The 17,240-nt window shown below is 51.6% G+C and overlaps 1 protein-coding gene across 1 annotated transcript in view; it reads left to right on the forward strand.

Moving 5' to 3' along the window:
* Nucleotides 1-17,240, forward strand: part of LOC137416665 (cadherin-23) — a 311,457-nt gene that overhangs the window by 149,214 nt on the left and 145,003 nt on the right. Inside the window, exon 17 of the mRNA XM_078783975.1 lies at nt 5,300-5,458. Within this exon, the coding sequence (XP_078640101.1) occupies nt 5,300-5,458 (159 nt within the window). The remainder of the gene's footprint in view (nt 1-5,299; nt 5,459-17,240) is intronic.

A 17,240-nucleotide genomic window follows, 5' to 3' on the forward strand; every position in this document is an offset into this window, starting at 1 on the left:
GCCGCCGAACCAAGCCCTCCCACCACCGACCCGAACCTTCCCACCATCGACCCAAGCCTTACCACCACTGATCCCAATCTGTCCACCACCGACCCAAACCCTCTTACCACCAAGCCAAACCCCCCCGCCGTACCCCCCTCCCCTCCCCTTGAAACAGGGGCCCCTCCCTCTACTGAAGGATCTAATTGCAGCCATCTCCTGTTAACTATAGATCTCACCCCCCAGGCGACATCGTCCAATCACAGCTTGTTGCCTGCTATAACTGATCCTACCTCTCCCGCCGTGGTAGCCGATGGGATCCCCCTCCCGATGATCACGTCCTCCCTCCCCCCCCCTCCCCCCAAACCCTTGCAATCTCTTCCCACTAACCAGGACGAGTTTCAATTAGTCTGCCCAAAAGGAAAAAGACATCTGCAAACAACAGATGAAAACGGTCACCTCTTTAAAAAACCTACAACTGAAAACCGACAGCCCCTCCTCTCTGGCCTAGATTTGTCCCTCGTCACAGAAAATCGTTTCTCGGTATTGGAGGACATCGATGTAGATGAATCCTCGCCCTTGTCTACTGACCTAGAAACTGATATGGTTGAACCACAAAAATTAGTACCCCCCCCCCCTCCCCCCCCTCCCCTGAAGATGGCTCATTTCTCTCCCTCCCCGTCCCCCCCCCCTCTATGGACTATGCCCCATCCGATAACGTGGAGGGATGTGATGACGGTGAGGAGATAAATGATGAAACCAGTGTGACACACCATCTGAGCCATCTGATATAGATGACTCTGTTAGTGAATGTGGTAGCCTTAAGGAAGAAGAAATCCCTCCAATCCCTCCCTCCGAGATAAAAAGGTTTCTTAAGGACACATTCCGAAAAAGGAATGTTGTAATAGAAACCTTTTTTCCGGAGCTACCTGATTTTATACATTCCGCTAAACTGATGGTAAAACGGCCCCACGTTTTTAATTTCAATTCCTCCCAACGTCACCGTTTAAAGAAGTGGTTGCAAAAAGCTAAGAATGAACTGCTATCAAAAAATTGAGTGGTGGTCACTCCTCCTTATAGCTGCAATGAGTTTTTCCATTTGTAGCCTGAATATTAACGGAGGATGTAGCTCTGTCCGTAAAGTTCAAGTAAGGGATTTTTTATTACAGAAGAAAGTTGACATTGCCCTCTTACAAGAGACCCATGCCAACGACTGCTGTGTCGCAGAGTGGTGTAGGCTCTTCCCCGGCCTGTCCTTCTTTAGTAACGGTGACTCCCGCAAAGGCGGTGTCGCAATAATTCTTAGCCCCTCCTTTTCGCCTTCATCGCTTAAATTCGACGAAATACACAAGGGATCCCTAGCATCCCTAGAATTCCACTACTATGGAAAATTCTATACTATTTTTAATATCTATGCCCCAAGTACGCCTGTAGCTCGGCGAGTTTTTTTTAATGACCTTGGGACACACCTAACGTCCCTCGACAGTCAAAACGCCCTAAAAAACCAAGACAATCATGTTTGTATTGGTGGAGATTTTAACTGCACCCTCCAACCCCAACTCGACAGGAACAGTGCAGAGCCCCATCCTGCCTCCACAATCCCTCTCACCAAATTTTTAAAACAAATGAATTTGACAGATATATGGCGGGTACAGCACCCATCAATCAGGCAATACACATGGTGTCGATGCATTCAGGGTAATATTGTACTTGCTCGCTTGGACAAGTTTTATATTAATCCTCCACTTGAACGCCTCGTTCTGTCATCCAAAATTTGCCCATCAGGATTCTCGGACCACAGCGCAACATTTCTCAAAATTTCTGCCCCCTGCCCGAAACACAAGAGTGCTTTTTGGAAATTTAATAACAACTTACTTGATGATAGTACCTTTAAGGACATTTTTCCGGAAATTTGGAATATTCTGGTTGCCTCCCAAGGGAATTTCTCAAACCTCAGACAATGGTGGGATAATGCCAAAACGCACATCAGACTGTTCTGCCAACAATATCGTGCGTATGGTGTTCAAGAGGAAAGAAAAACCACAACCTTACTTGAAGATGAAATCCTGGAATTACAGGAACAGCTTCAGGGAACCGCAAGTGTGAGCTACCAGGGAATGAGGCAACAAATCCATGGAAAAACGGCCTTACTGAATTCCATATCTGAAAGGCGAGCACAAAATGCTTTATTGCGCCTGAAGATGAGGTACATACACGACCTTGATGCTCCAACCAAATTCTTCTTCAGCCTTAAAAGGGGGGCCTCTTCGTCAATGATTACACGCTTGCTCCATGATGGGGAACTCCTTTATGAAGATGGCAGAATCAGGGAATGTGCCCGGAAACATTTTAAACAACGGTTTATGCGGCATGACATTAACCAGGATGCAATATCGGAACTTGTTTCTAACCTTCCAACATTGGCGGAGGATCAGAAGCAGCAGTTGGAGGATCCTCTTAGGTTACCTGAGCTCACTGCTGCCTTGAAGGCCTTGAAACCTGATAAAGCCCCTGGACTGGATGGGCTGACAAGTGAATTTTTCCAGTTTTTTTGGGACACCATTGGACCTCACCTACTGCGGGTATTGAATGAATGTTTAGAGGATGGACAACTGCCGTGGAGTTGCCGGAGAGCAGTCACCACCTTAATTCCTAAGAAAGCGGACACTCAACTTATAGAGAACTGGCGTCCTATTTCTGTTTTATGTACGGATTATAAAATTTTAGCCAAAGCCTTGTCTAATCGAATGAAACCTTTTATGAATGTACTAATAGGAGAACATCAATCCTTTTGTATTCCTGGACGTACTATTTTTAATAATATCTTTCTTATCCGTGATACCATTCGGTTTTGTAACAATTTTAATATGAATGTTGGTCTGTTTTTTATTGACCAAGGAAAAGCCTTTGACTGTATTGACCACATGTACCTTTTTAGAGTTTTAGAGAATTTTGGGTTTGGACCTATTTTTATCTCGTACGTTAAACTTTTGTATTGTAATATATCCAGTGTTCTTAAAATTAATCAAGTATTGTGTAGCCCCATTGCTGTACAACGGGGAGTACGGCAAGGTTGCCCGCTATCTGGACTTTTATACTCTCTTGCCATCGAACCTCTTCTGCTCCAATTACGTACGCACATTTCTGGCTTCACTGGATCAATTCTTACCACACCGCTAAAAGTCTCTGCCTATGCAGATGATGTCTGTATTTATATAAAAAATAGCACTGACGTCACTGCGGTGGCTCAGGCACTAAAAACATATTGTCAGGCTTGTTCAGGCCAGGTAAACTGGAAGAAGAGTGAAGCCCTTTGGATAGGACCTGGAGATTGCCCGCCAATTGTCCTACCAGGAGGAGTGAACTGGCAGAAAAGTGGCATTAAATACCTCGGTATTTTCCTCGGAGACAACACCTTTGAGCAGCAGAACTGGGTGGGATTACCAGACAAGGTAATGGCAAAACTGGCCCGCTGGAAAGGACTTCTTTTCCAACTTTCGTACCGCGGAAGAACTCTCGTCATTAACAATCTTGTCGCCTCTATGCTATGGCATAAGATGATATGCCTACAACCGCCTGGGAGCCTTCTTATTACACTGCAAAAGAGCATTGTCGACTTTTTCTGGAGCGGGAAACACTGGCTCCAACCCCCCGTGGCATACTTGCCACTCGCTGAAGGTGGCCAAGGTCTTATTGATATCCGCAGCCGGATTATGGTCTTCCGGCTTCATATCGTGCGCCAACTTGTATATGGAGATGAAGCCCTACTCTGGAGGCCTCTGGCTAACTGCATATTACAGCTTACATGCAAGCTGGGTTACGACCGAGAACTTTTCTTGATGAACCCTCATCAAATCGATTCATCCTTGCTGCCCACCTTTTACCAAGGGGTGATGAACGCCTGGCAAGCCCTGTCCTTTTCCCGTGAAATGGCAACATACAACATGGAAATGTTGTTGAACGAGCCCCTATGCTACAACCCCTTCCTGGAAAACAGCTTGAATAATAGGGGACTCGTTCAACGTTTTGTTGATGCCAAGCTGCTGCGAGTGAAAGACCTCATGACAGAGTCTGGGAGCTGCCGGCTGAGTGCTGCCGCTGTGGCACAAAAAACCGGAATAAAATCTGTCAGGATCATCTCTCGGTTCCTTCAAGGGATATCCACAACGTATCGTAATACCTGCGAGGAACTTGGCCCTTCCCCCGAGGAAACAGCGGGTGACTTCCCCAAACTCCTAGTCTTCAGCCCGCCACTTAATCTGTTCCCTGGCCTGAACAGCCCTGATGATACTGCATTATCCCTTCCCGCCTTTCCAAAGAAAACTCTGTACAACGCGTACGTTAAAATTTTATACGCAAAAACATTTTCTGAGCACCCGAGGCTTCGATGGCGGGATGTTTTACCCCCAATACCACCCAATTGCCCCAATTGGCGAAGTTTTTATCTCTTGCCTACTCCAAAGTATGTTGGAGATATTCAATGGAAACTTGTACACTGGATTTTACCTTATAATGTTTTACTGAACCGGTTTTCTACTGCTAACTCTAATCTATGCCCTTTCTGTGCATCCATTGAAACCCTACCGCATATATACCTGGAGTGTGAACGATTGCAACCTCTTTTTACATTCCTTCAGGAACGCTTTGTGAAGCTTGGTTCCCTCTTCAATCACAATGTTTTTATTTATGGTGTTTTAGGACCGTCTTCCCTTAGGAATGTGGTTTTAATGAATTTTTTAATTGGCCAGGCCAAGTTTGCAATTTATAAATCCAGGAAGAAAAAAATGGGAAACGCTTCTGACTCGTCATGTGATGTACTGCTCACCCTTAAGGCTCTTGTAAATGCAAGACTAAAGCTAGAGTACCGGTTTTTTTAAATGAACAAGAATTTAACATGTTTTAAAGAAAAGTGGGTTTTTAATGATGTCATATGCACACTTGATGATGATGATTTCATAATAATTTTTCCTTGAGACCATTTTTATTGTGTTTTGTTTCTTTATGACTGAACATTACTGATTTTTTGTACTCTTGTAATAAAAGGAAGAAACAGTCTCTCTCTCTCTCTCTCTCTCTCTCTCTCTCTCTCTCTCTCTCTCTCTCTCTCTCTCTCTTTCTCTCTCTCTCTCTCTCTCTCTCTCTCTCTCTCACACATAATTGTCTCACAATTATACAAATCAGATGTACTCAAGGGTAATTATCCCAACTGGAAAAGTATGTCCCACAACGTTTTGAAAGGATATCGTGGTGTACCGAGGCGGTTAACTTCTGCGTTGGCTTTTATTCTGCTGCGACACTGACGTCACTTCCTTTCTGGCAGATTTATGCAAATGAAACGTTGGGGACCCACGTTGGATCGGCACGAGTGCGCATCACCTTGCTGAATGAAAACGACAACAGACCCATCTTTAACTTGCCCCTCTACAACACAAGTATTGCTGAGAACGCCACCATCGGCACGAGCATTATTCGTGTCCAGGTGAGCCTCCCAGTTATTTTTACAAACAGGTGTACTCACAGAGCCTCTGTGTTGTCTTGATTATCTAGTGCTACTCTGCACGTGTGTTTGCTGCCTGGTGCTGGAGCGTAGGTGCTGATTGGCTGGTGCTGGAATGCGTGAGTGTACCTTTTCGAGGAGTGCCTCCTCGCTCCTCCTCCCATTTCATGTATTTCATCAAATAAGCCCCTCTCCTCTTGCTTAGTTAGTTATATAATAAACTAGATGGTATTCATAGAATACTTACCCTGCGCAGTCAACTTGTTGTGAGCCAACTCTTCTGTTTTTGAACATTTTTTTTCCTTTGATCCAATATGGCTGCCAGACCACGTGGAGCGATGACATCATAAATTTTATATTCTCTAATACAGTATAATTGTTGCATATATCACGCTCAACACATTTCAAACTGATCAGACTAAGCGTTGTCCCTGTCATTATGACGTCATAATTATGGCACCAATGACGTCATCGTTAACAACACCTGTTCCCCATATGGAGTTATTTACAATGAGCCATGTTTCAATTTTTTCCATGCAGCGGTTTTGGAGATATAGAGGTGCAACATTTTTCGGTTTTTCCAAGATGGCGCCAGTACCACATGACCGATGACGTCATGATTATCATTAAAATATTCTGCATGAGGAAGCTGTGGTGAAAATTTAGTGCCCATCAGACCAACAGTTGCTGAGAAAAAAAAATTCACAATGATCGGATACGTGTTGTACTTGTCGAATTATGACGTCATAACGAAGGCACAGATGACATCATCATTAACATATCTTATTCCCGAAGGGGAGTAATTGACAATGAGCCATTTTTCGATTTTTTCCATGGAGCGGTTTCGGAGATATAGAGGTGCAAGGTTTCTCGATTTTTTCCAAGATGGCGTCTGTACCATGTGACCTATGACGTTATAATTATCAATAAATAATTCTACAGGAGGACCCGCTCATATTCTGAGATTTCGACTCATCACTTCCACAACTGAGCGAGGGGCGTGGCTTAACGGTTTCCAGGCAGTCTCAGCAAAGCGAGGGGCGTGGTTTAACGATTTAAACGCAGTCAGCGAGGGGCGTGGCTTTGCCGTTTCCAGGCAGTCTACGCGTCCTCAACAACAACCAAACTTTGGACCATCATGGATTTGCCATCAGCAATAAGCTTGGTATCGCTTGCCAAGGCAGCCGTTCCTTATAAACTGTTTCTTTGGAGTGCTTGCCTGAGTGTTTAAAATCAGGGGAGCCACTTGGCGAGCGCTTTGCAAGCTTTTTGAGTGATTGAACACCAATGCAGACCTGTGGGAGGGTCGCAGCTCGCAGAGCCTTTCCAAATACATCCATCCAAATGTCGATCAGTGACGCTATCTTCTCCGAAACAGTTGTGCAGATATTCATCAAACTTGATCGTTATGGCAAGAAGCTGCAAGAGTGGTATCATTTTGGCCCCGTGCCCTGGGGCGGGATCAAAAGGAGAAATACTGCCGAAAACCAGTCAATGTGTGGTTCATGGTGCTGATAACCAGTCAATGTGGGGTTCATGGTGCTGAGAACCACGACATTGTGGGGTTCATGGTGCTGAGAACTACGTCAATGTGGGGTTCATGGTGCTGAGAACCACGTCAGTGTGGGGTTCCTGGTGCTGAGAACCAGTCAATGTGGGGTTCATGGTGCTGAGAACCACGTCAATATGGGGTTCATGGTGCTGAGAACCACGTCAATGTGGGGTTCATGGTGCTGAGAACCACGTCAATATGGGGTTCATGGTGCCGGGAACCAGTCAATGTGGGGTTCCTGGTGCTGAGATCCAGTCAGTGTGGGGTTCATGGTGCTGAGAACCAGTCAATGTGGGGTTCCTGGTGCTGAGAACCAGTCAGTGTGGGGGTCATGGTGCTGAGAACCAGTCAATGTGGGGTTCATGGTGCTGAGAACCACGTCAATGTGGGGTTCATGGTGCTGAGAACCACGTCAATGTGGGGTTCATGGTGCTGAGAAGCACGTCAATGTGGGGTTCATGGTGCTGAGAACCACGTCAATGTGGGGTTCATGGTGCTGAGAACCACCTCAATAAGGGGTTCATGGTGCCGAAAACTCCTCAATGTGGGGTTCATGGTGCCGAGAATCACGTCAATGTGGGGTTCATGGTGCTAAGAACCATGTCAATGTGGGGTTCATGGTGCCGAAAACTCCTCAATGTGGGGTTCATGGTGCCGAAAACTCCTCAATGTGGGGTTCATGGTGCCGAGAACCACGTCAATGTGGGGTTCATGGTGCTGAGATCCAGGTCAATGTGGGGTTCATGGTGCTGAGAACCATGTCAATGTGGGGTTCATGGTGCTGAGAACCACCTCAATATGGGGTTCATGGTGCCGAGAACCACGTCAATGTGGGGTTCATGGTGCTGAGAACCAGTCAATGTGGGGTTCATGGTGCCGAGAACCACGTCAATGTGGGGTTCATGGTGCCGAGATCCACGTCAATGTGGGGTTCATGGTGCTGAGAACCAGTCAATGTGGGGTTCATGGTGCCGAGAACCACGTCAATGTGGGGTTCATGGTGCCGAGATCCACGTCAATGTGGGGTTCAAGGTGCTGAGAACCATGTCAATATGGGGTTCATGGTGCCGGGAACCAGTCAATGTGGGGTTCATAGTGCGGGGAACCACGTCAATGTGGGGTTCATGGTGCCGAGATTTTGAGCACCTCCATGAGGTTTCATTTTTCTGTTTTTATCTTCATGATTGTTTGGGGGGGGGGCATTAGGAGGGGGGGGGGGGGTGAGAGGTAAGGCCCATGGGAAGGATGAGGGAAATCCTGTCTATACCCTCAGGGCTCTACGCCCACCCGAGCCTGGGAGGGGGCGGACCGTTCACAACCTCACATGGAAACAAACAGGACAACAAGAGACAACGATGTCGTGACAGTTCACTGCCCTAATCAAGTGATTGAAATGCCAGCTTTATATACCGGAGAGGCGGACGTCGTAGAGGACATGCCCTTCTGATCCATCCCAGCATTTGTGCTTTCTTTCCCTCTCTGGACCGTCTCCATCCCTCCATTCAGCGTCACATCGAGCTCACTCAAGTTTCTCTCATTGCGGATTTATCGGAGTAATTCTCCAAAAGGAAATATTCGAACAACTTTTCTTTAATCATTTTCAAACAGCCTCAAAAGTTGTTAAAATCACAACTCAAATCAGCCATTTAACACTTCGAAGGTATTCTGACCTCGTTCCTTCCTCTCGATCAAACCACCTCTGTTTACATATAATATTTGCTTCTTTTAAAGGACGACACAACTCACAGTTAAGCAATTAATTTAAATCGACGTGTATAACTTTCACTATTTCATCGATTTAGACTCATGACGAACACAACTGAGCGAGGGGCGTGGTTTAACGACAAAACGCAGTCAGCAAAGGGCGTGGCTTAACGATTTGAACGCAGTCAGCGAGGGGCATGGCTTTGCCGTTTCCAGGCAGTCTACGCGTCCTAAGCAACAACCAAGCTTTGGAACATCATGTATTTGCCATCAGCAATAAGCTTGGTATCGCTTGCCAAGCCAGCCGTTCCTTATAAACGGTTTCTTTCGAGTGCTTGCCTGAATGTTTAAAATCAGGGGAGCCACTTGGCTAGCGCATTTCAAGCTTTTCGAGTTATTGAACACCAATGCAGACCTGTGGGTGGGTCGCAGCTCGCAGAGCCTTTCCAAATACATCCATACAAATGTCGATCAGTGACGCTATCTTCCCCGAAACAGTTGTGCAGATATTCATCAAACTTGGTAGTTATGGCAAGAAGCTTCGAGAGCAGTATCATTTTGGCCCCGCCCCCCGGGGGCGGGATCAAAAGGAGAAATACTGCTGAAAACCAGTCAATGTGGGGTTCCTGGTGCTGAGAACAAGTCAATGTGGGGTTCCTGGTGCTGAGAACCAGGCAATGTTGGGTTCATAGTGCCGAAAATCAGTCAATGTGGGGTTCCTGGTGCTGAGAACCAGTCAATGTGGGGTCCATGGTGCTGAGAACCAGTCAATGTGGGGTTAATGGTGCGGGGAACCAGTCAATGTGGGGTTCATGGTGCCAGGAACCAGTCAATGTGGGGTTCCTGGTGCCGAAAACCAGTCAATGTGCGGTTCCTGGTGCTGAGAACCAGTCAATGTGGGGTTCATGGTGCTGAGAACCAGTCAATGTGGGGTTCATTGTGCTGAGAACCAGTCAATGTGGGGTTCATAGTGCTGAAAACCAGTCAATGTGGGGTTCATGGTGCTGAGAACCAGTCAATGTGGGGTTCATGGTGCTGAGAACCACGTCAATGTGGGGTTCATGGTGCTGAGAACCACATCAATGTGGGGTTCATGGTGCTGAGAACCACGTCAATGTGGGGTTCCTGGTGCTGAGAACCACGTCAATGTGGGGTTCATGGTGCTGAGAAACACGTCAATGTGGGGTTCATGGTGCTGAGAACCACGTCAATGTGGGGTTCCAGGTGCTGAGAACCACGTCAATGTGGGGTTCATGATGCTGAGAACCACCTCAATATGGGGTTCATGGCGCCGGGTACCAGTCAATGTGGGGTTCATGGTGCCGATAACCAGTCAATGTGGGGTTCCTGGTGCTGAGAACCAGTCAATGTGTGGTTCTTGGTGCTGAGAACCATGTCAATGTGGGGTTCATGGTGCCCCGAACCAGTCAATGTCGGGTTCATGGTGCCGAGAACCACGTCAATGTGGGGTTCATGGTGCCGAGATTCTGAGCACCTCCATCAGGTTTCATTTTTCTGTTTATATTTTCATGATTGTTTGGGGGGGGGGCAAGAGGAGGGGAGGGGGCGAGAGGTGAGGCCCACGGGAAGGATGAGGGAAATCCTGTCTATACTCCCAGGTCGTCTTTCAGAGAGACGGGTAAGCCAATTTGTCTGTCTGCCATCAGTCACTGTCACCACCACTTTAAACCTCAAAGATCCCACAACTCTCAGGGATGTCTCTTCATGGTGATTATTACCCCCAATGCAAGTCAGGGGGCAAATCTTCCTCATTCTTCCCTGCTGCCCAGATTGTTGTTGTAATTGTTACCCTAATTCCAGTGTAAGAGAAATGGCAAACCACCACTTGCATTATTCGCCTCGTGACAGTTCGGCAGTCCCAATTCTCTGGAAAGCGGATGACCATGACACAATGCTGTATTGTTTCAACGCAAACTTATTAAAACAAGATTGACAATTGTCATAAAATTTCATCCACTGGCCCAAGTCATCAATAATATTCCAGATACTGTGCTGAAAGAGTCCCTGAGGATGTTTCTACCATTTTTTTAAGTTAAACTTCTGTTACTGTATTCCCGTACACTGTACTTTTTGGAAGCACATTCACACTGTACTTTCCAATGCTATGGTACTGTACTTGCTGTGACTACTGAACTGTTTCATGCATCATCTATTGCAGTGATTATCAGCTTCACCCAATTCTTCCACACTCTCCTTCCTGTAAACTGAATTATTCCAGACTTTCTTGGACTCGTAGATTTCCCCGATGGTTTGTAACTTTGTTGATTATGTGGGTAACTTCGTGAGTGCGGATAACATTGTGGATACAACTACAGAATCATATCTGTTGTGCACAACTTCTTTTATTGTACCGTTAATTAATTAATTATTGTACCATTAATTAATTAATTAAATCCTCTTATTCGTGGTGTTGTAGCGACCCATGGGTCCCCCAAGCGAGACCAGCAACAGAATCTCCTTGCTCCAGCCGGTGACGTAACCGGCGGGCAAACCACGGCGCCGGGGTGGCCGGTCACGTGACCACCAAAGCGTGCCGCGCGTGCGGTTATAATCCTTGGCACCTGTCGGTCACGTGACCACCAAAGCGCGCCTCGCCTGAGAGGCGTGGCTTTCGGTTTCGGTTGTGCTTTCTGGTTTTGATATATATGCAGCCCGATAAACGGGCTTTTCAGAGTTCCCGAGTTGGTTTTTACAATAAACATCTTCTCGGATGAGTTTGTGTCTTGCCCGTCACTTCGTCCGTCTCAAGCAAGGGCCCTGCTCTTCACTGGTGACCCCGAATTTACGACACGCGATGGACACCGCAGTGTCCCTCAAATTGCCCACCTTCTGGGAAGCGCATGCCGCCGTCTGGTTCGCACAGGCGGACTCCCAGTTCGCCCTGCGTCGCATAACGGAGGACGCCACGCGATACCATTACGTGGTCGCCGCGCTTGGCTCCGCGACCGCCGCCCGCTGCCTGAGCTTCCTCTAGAACCCTCCCGCTGACGGCAAGTACGACGCCATCAAGGCACTTCTTCTGGGCGCTTTCGCCCTCTCCCCGGCTGAGCGCGCACGACGCCTGCTCGATCACCTTCCTGAGCTCGGCGATACGCGCCCGTCCGAACGCATGGACTACATGCTCGCGTTGCTCGGCGAGCACCCCTCGGATTTCCTGTTTCGGGAGCTTTTTCTTCGCCAGCTCCCGGCCCAGGTACGGGTCTCCCTGGCAGGTACGACCATCGTGAACCCCCGCGACCTCGCCAAGGAGGCCGACAAGATCGATTCGGCAAGCCAGCTCGCCGGAGTGGCGAGCCAGCTCGTCGGGGTGGCGGCCGGGAGCCCACCCGCCCAGCGCCCGCGACGCAGTTTCCTTCCCGGAGGCCGCCGGGCCGGCGCGACTGGCAGCGGCGATGCCGCGTCGCCCGGTCCTGACACATCGACCGGAGCCCCCGCCGGACCCGGCCTGGTGTTATTTCCATGCCAGGTTCGGGCGGCAGGCCCGATCATGTCGACCCCCGTGCACGTTCGGCAAGTCGGGAAATGGGCGGGCCGGCGTTCCCTACCAGCAATGAACGCCGGCCGTTCCGGAAACCTGCTATTCATCGCGGACCAAGCGTCGGGGCGGCGCTTTCTCTGCGACACCGGCGCCCAGCTGACCGTCATTCCCGCTTCAGCGGAGGACAGGCGGGCCGCCGTTTGCGGCCCCTCCTTAATCGCGGCCAACGGCTCCGCCATCCGCACCTTCGGCCCACGCACCGTCGTCCTCCGCTTCGGCAGCCAGCTCTTTCACTGGGAGTTCGTGACGGCGGACGTCCCCATGGCTTTGCTCGGGGCTGATTTTCTGTGCGCCCACGGGCTGCTGGTCGACGTGAAACGCCGGCGTCTCGTCAACGCCGAAACTTTCAGCTCCCTGGCATGCGCTTTGAGCCGTTCCGCGCCCACCGAGTTTTCCTGCGTCCCCTCATTGGCAGACGACTTCGCACGTCTCCTCGCGGAGTTCCCCGCCCTCACGCGACCGACGTTTTCGGCCATCGCAGTGCGTCACGGCATCGAGCATCACATCCCCACTACGGGCCCACCGGTGTACGCCCAGGCTCGCCGTCTCGATCCCGCCAAACTCGCCATCGCCAAGGCGGAGTTTGGCGCGCTGGAGCGCCTCGGCATCGTGCGGCGCTCCGACAGCGCCTGGGCCTCACCGCTGCAGATCGTCCCAAAGCCGGGGGGCGGATGTCGGCCATACGGTGACTACCGCTGCCTTAACGACGCCACTACCCCCGACAGGTACCCCGTCCCGCACATCCAGGATTTTTCCGCCCGGTTGGCGGGGCGGACAATTTTTTCAAAAGTGGACCTGATTCAGGGGTACCACCAGGTGCCTGTCCGCCCGGCCGACATGCCGAAGACGGCCGTTATTACACCTTTCGGCCTCTTTGAATTCCTCCGGATGCCCTTCGGCCTCAAAAACGCGGCACAGGCATTCCAGCGCCTGCTGGACGGCGTACTGCGCGACTTGCCGTTCTTCTACACCTACCTGGATGACATCCTCGTCGCCAGCACGTCCAGAGCCGAGCACCTCCTCCACCTCCGGACGCTGTTCGGCCGCCTCAGTGAGCAGGGATTGATCGTCAACCCGGCGAAATCTCACTTTGGTGCGGCGACAATCGACTTTTTGGGCCACCGCATCACCCGGACCGGTGCCGTGCCGCTACCGGCCAAAGTCGAGGCCATCACCGCTTTCCCGTGCCCCCGCTCCGTCAAGGCGCTGCAGGAGTTCCTCGGGATGGTGAACTTTTATCACCGCTTCGTGCCCCGAGCTGCGCAACTCATGCGGCCCTTGTACGCCGCCCTCCGCGGCTAGCCGGCGAAACGCGACGTTGTCTGGTCCACGGACATGGACGCTGCTTTTACCGGCGCAAAACGGGCCCTCGCCAACGCCACGCTGCTGGCCCACCCGGTACCCCAGGCTCCCATTGCCCTCACCACGGACGCCTCCGACTACGCCGTGGGCGCGGTCCATGAACAATGGGTAAACGGGGCCTGGCAGCCGCTCGCGTTCTTCAGCCGGCAACTCCTGCCCAACGAGTTGAAGTACAGCACCTTCGACCGCGAGCTCCTCAGGCTGTACCTGGCTGTCCGCCATTTCCGCCACCTCCTGGAGGGCCGCCCGTTCACGGGTTTTGCCGACCACAAGCCGTTGGTTTTCGCCATGGCCAAGGTCACAGAGCCGTGGTCGGCCCGCCAGCAGCGCCACCTCTCCGCCATGTCGGAGTACACCACGGACATCCGGCACGTCGCCGGGAAGGACAACGCCGTGGCCGACTGCCTTTCTCGAGCCGGCGCCAACGCCGTCCACCTCGGCGTCGATTTCGCCCTAATGGCAACGGACCAGGCCACCGACGGCACGGTGCAGGCACTCCGGGTGGCGGACACGGGCCTCCGCTTGGCTGACGTCCCCTTCACGGACACGGTCCTGCTGTGCGACATCTCCCAAGGCCGACCTCGCCCCGTTGTGCCGGTCACCTGGCGGCGTCGCATTTTTGTTTTGCTCCACGGCCTCTCTCACCCGGGCCGGAAGGCGTCCCAGAGGCTGGTGGCGGCGCGTTTCGTCTGGCATGGGCTGCGACGGGACGTCCGCGACTGGGCCAACGCCTGCACACCCTGCCAGCGGGCCAAGGTCCACCGTCATACCCAGGCTCCTCTGGCTCCCTTCACTGTGCCCGAGCGACGGTTCGACCACGTCCACGTGGACCTGGTGGGTCCCCTTCCCCCATCGCAGGGGTTCACCCACCTGCTTACCATGGTGGACAGGACCACCAGGTGGCCGGAGGCCGTGCCCCTCGCCTCCACCACCACCGCCGACGTGGCCCAGGCGTTCATCGCCACCTGGGTCGCGCGTTTCGGCACACCAGCGGACATCTCGTCGGACCGCAGCCCACAGTTCACGTCCGAACTATGGGGCGCGGTCGCCCGCACGTTGGGCGTTACCCTGCACCGCACCACGGCCTACCACCCCCAGGCCAACGGGTTGTGCGAGCGGTTCCACCGCTCCATGATGGCCGCACTCATGGCCGGCCTCCAGGATGACGGCTGGGCCGACCGGCTCCCGTGGGTCCTTTTGGGCCTCCGCACGGCTCCCAAAGAGGACCTCCAGGCGTCCACCGCCGAGCTGGTGTACGGCCAGGCCCTCCGCGTACCGGGCGAGTTCATTCCCGACGCCACCAGCCCCCGGTCCGCCGCGCGCCAGCGCACGGACTTCCAGGAGGCCGCCCGACGTTTCGCCCCGGTGCCCACATCCCGCCACGGCGACCCCCAATCCTACGTCCCCCCAGCACTCCGCACGGCGGAGTACGTCTTCGTGCGTCACGACGCGCACCGGGGGCCACTCCGGCCACCATACGACGGACCCTTCCGGGTCCTACGACGGGACAACAAGTCCTTCATCGTCAACATCGGTGGCCGGGCGGACTGGATTTCGCTGGACCGCCTCAAGCCGGCCCACATGGACATCAGCCAGCCGCCATGGCTGGCTCTCCCACCGCGGGGCGGCCACCCCCCGTCCACTGCACCCCCCGTTCGACCACCCGCCACCACACCGGACTCCCCCTCCCCCGCGACTGGCCAGGGGTCGTTTCGGTCGGGTCATCCGGACCCCCCTCAGGTTGACCTTCCTGGATCAAGTCCATTCTGGGGGGGGGGGGGGGGCGTGTGTAGCGACCCATGGGTCCCCCAAGCGAGACCAGCAACAGAATCTCCTTGCTCCAGCCGGTGACGTAACCGGCGGGCAAACCACGGCGCCGGGGTGGCCGGTCACGTGACCACCAAAGCGTGCCGCGCGTGCGGTTATAATCCTTTGCACCTGTCGGTCACGTGACCACCAAAGCGCGCCTCGCCTGAGAGGCGTGGCTTTCGGTTTCGGTTGTGCTTTCTGGTTTTGATATATACTAGGACGTGCCCGTACGTGGGTGCCCGTTCCTTGCCAAAAAAAAAAAAAAAATGTCTTCGCCCATGCATGCATGGGCGTGCCCATGGGCCCATGGGCGTGCCCGTAAGTGCGTGATGTGACCATACAATGAATGTATCGTCCCGACGCCGCAGCTCGGATGGCGCTGCAGTTAATCGGGCCTGTATCGGCAGAGTTATTATAAACGTGTACTACAATCGATCGTACCTTACAACAATCAACACAGATTGCAACGTCAAATAAATGAATACGCTCTCAAATGTGTCGTCCGAGGCAGCGTCTGCTCGCCACGTTCAGCATCAGTACGTCGTCACTATGACTATCCGTAAGTCCGGAAGTGACGTCCTCATTTGACTGTCCGGAAGGTCGCATATCGCAGTTACGATGAATCGCAAATTAGTTTTAATTAGTTTTAAAACATAGTTTAACGCCAACATAGTTTGCCAACGTGAAATAAATGAATACGCTCTCAAATGTGCCGTCCGAGGCAGAGTCTGTTCGCCACGTTCGGCACACGTGATAGCTCGCTGCTCTCTGATTGGTTGAATCGTTTTTTGGACATAGCTCGGTAACTACTTCTCCGATTAATATGAAACCTTGAAAAGGCACATCCTCAGGTCCCCAGCAATATATCTGGCAAGTTTCAATTAGATCGGACCCGTGGTTGTCGAGAAACAGCGGTCACAGACACACAGAGATTACTGGAATTATAGATAGACTAGGGCATGCCCGTACGTGGGTGCCCGTTCCTTGCCAAAAAAAAAAAATAACGCTACCCGTACGCTCTACCCCGCCCGTACGCCCGTACGCCCGTAAACAAAAAAAACAACGCTCTTCGCTTCCGCCCTTCGCTCTGACTGAATTGGGAGAAATAATGCGCATAAGAAATCGAGAAATTATTATTTTCTCCGGAAGAAATCGAATTACGAACCGTAATGGCGCACGCGCTCGGCTCGGCTCGCTCTCACATCGGCCACGCCTACGCAATAACGCGTTCTGTGATTGGCTGCCGGAAGTGCAGTCTTCACTGTCCGGAAGGTCGCAAATCGCAGTTACGATGAATCGCAAATTAGTTTTAATTAGTTTTAAAACATAGTTTAACGCCAACATAGTTTGCCAACGTGAAATAAATGAATACGCTCTCAAATGTGCCGTCCGAGGCAGAGTCTGTTCGGCACGTTCGGCACACGTGATAGCTCGCTGCTCTCTGATTGGTTGAATCGTTTTTTGGACATAGCTCGGTAACTACTTGTCCGATTAATATGAAACCTTGAAAAGGCACATCCTCGGGTCCCCAGCAATATACCTGGCAAGTTTCAAGTATATCGGACCCGTGGTTGTCGAGAAACAGCGGTCACAGACAAACAAACAAACACACACACAGACACACAGACACACAGACACACACACACACACACACACACACACACAGAGATTACTGGAATTATAGATAGATGCAGCCAGATAAACGGGCTTTTCAGAGTTCCCGAGTTGGTTTTTTACAATAAACATCTTCTCGGACGAGTTTGTGTCTTAACTTAACC

Source organism: Myxine glutinosa, chromosome 8, assembly GCF_964187855.1.
Source record: "Myxine glutinosa chromosome 8, kmMyxGlut1.1, whole genome shotgun sequence".
In the NCBI taxonomy this organism is placed as follows: Eukaryota; Metazoa; Chordata; class Myxini; order Myxiniformes; family Myxinidae; genus Myxine; species Myxine glutinosa.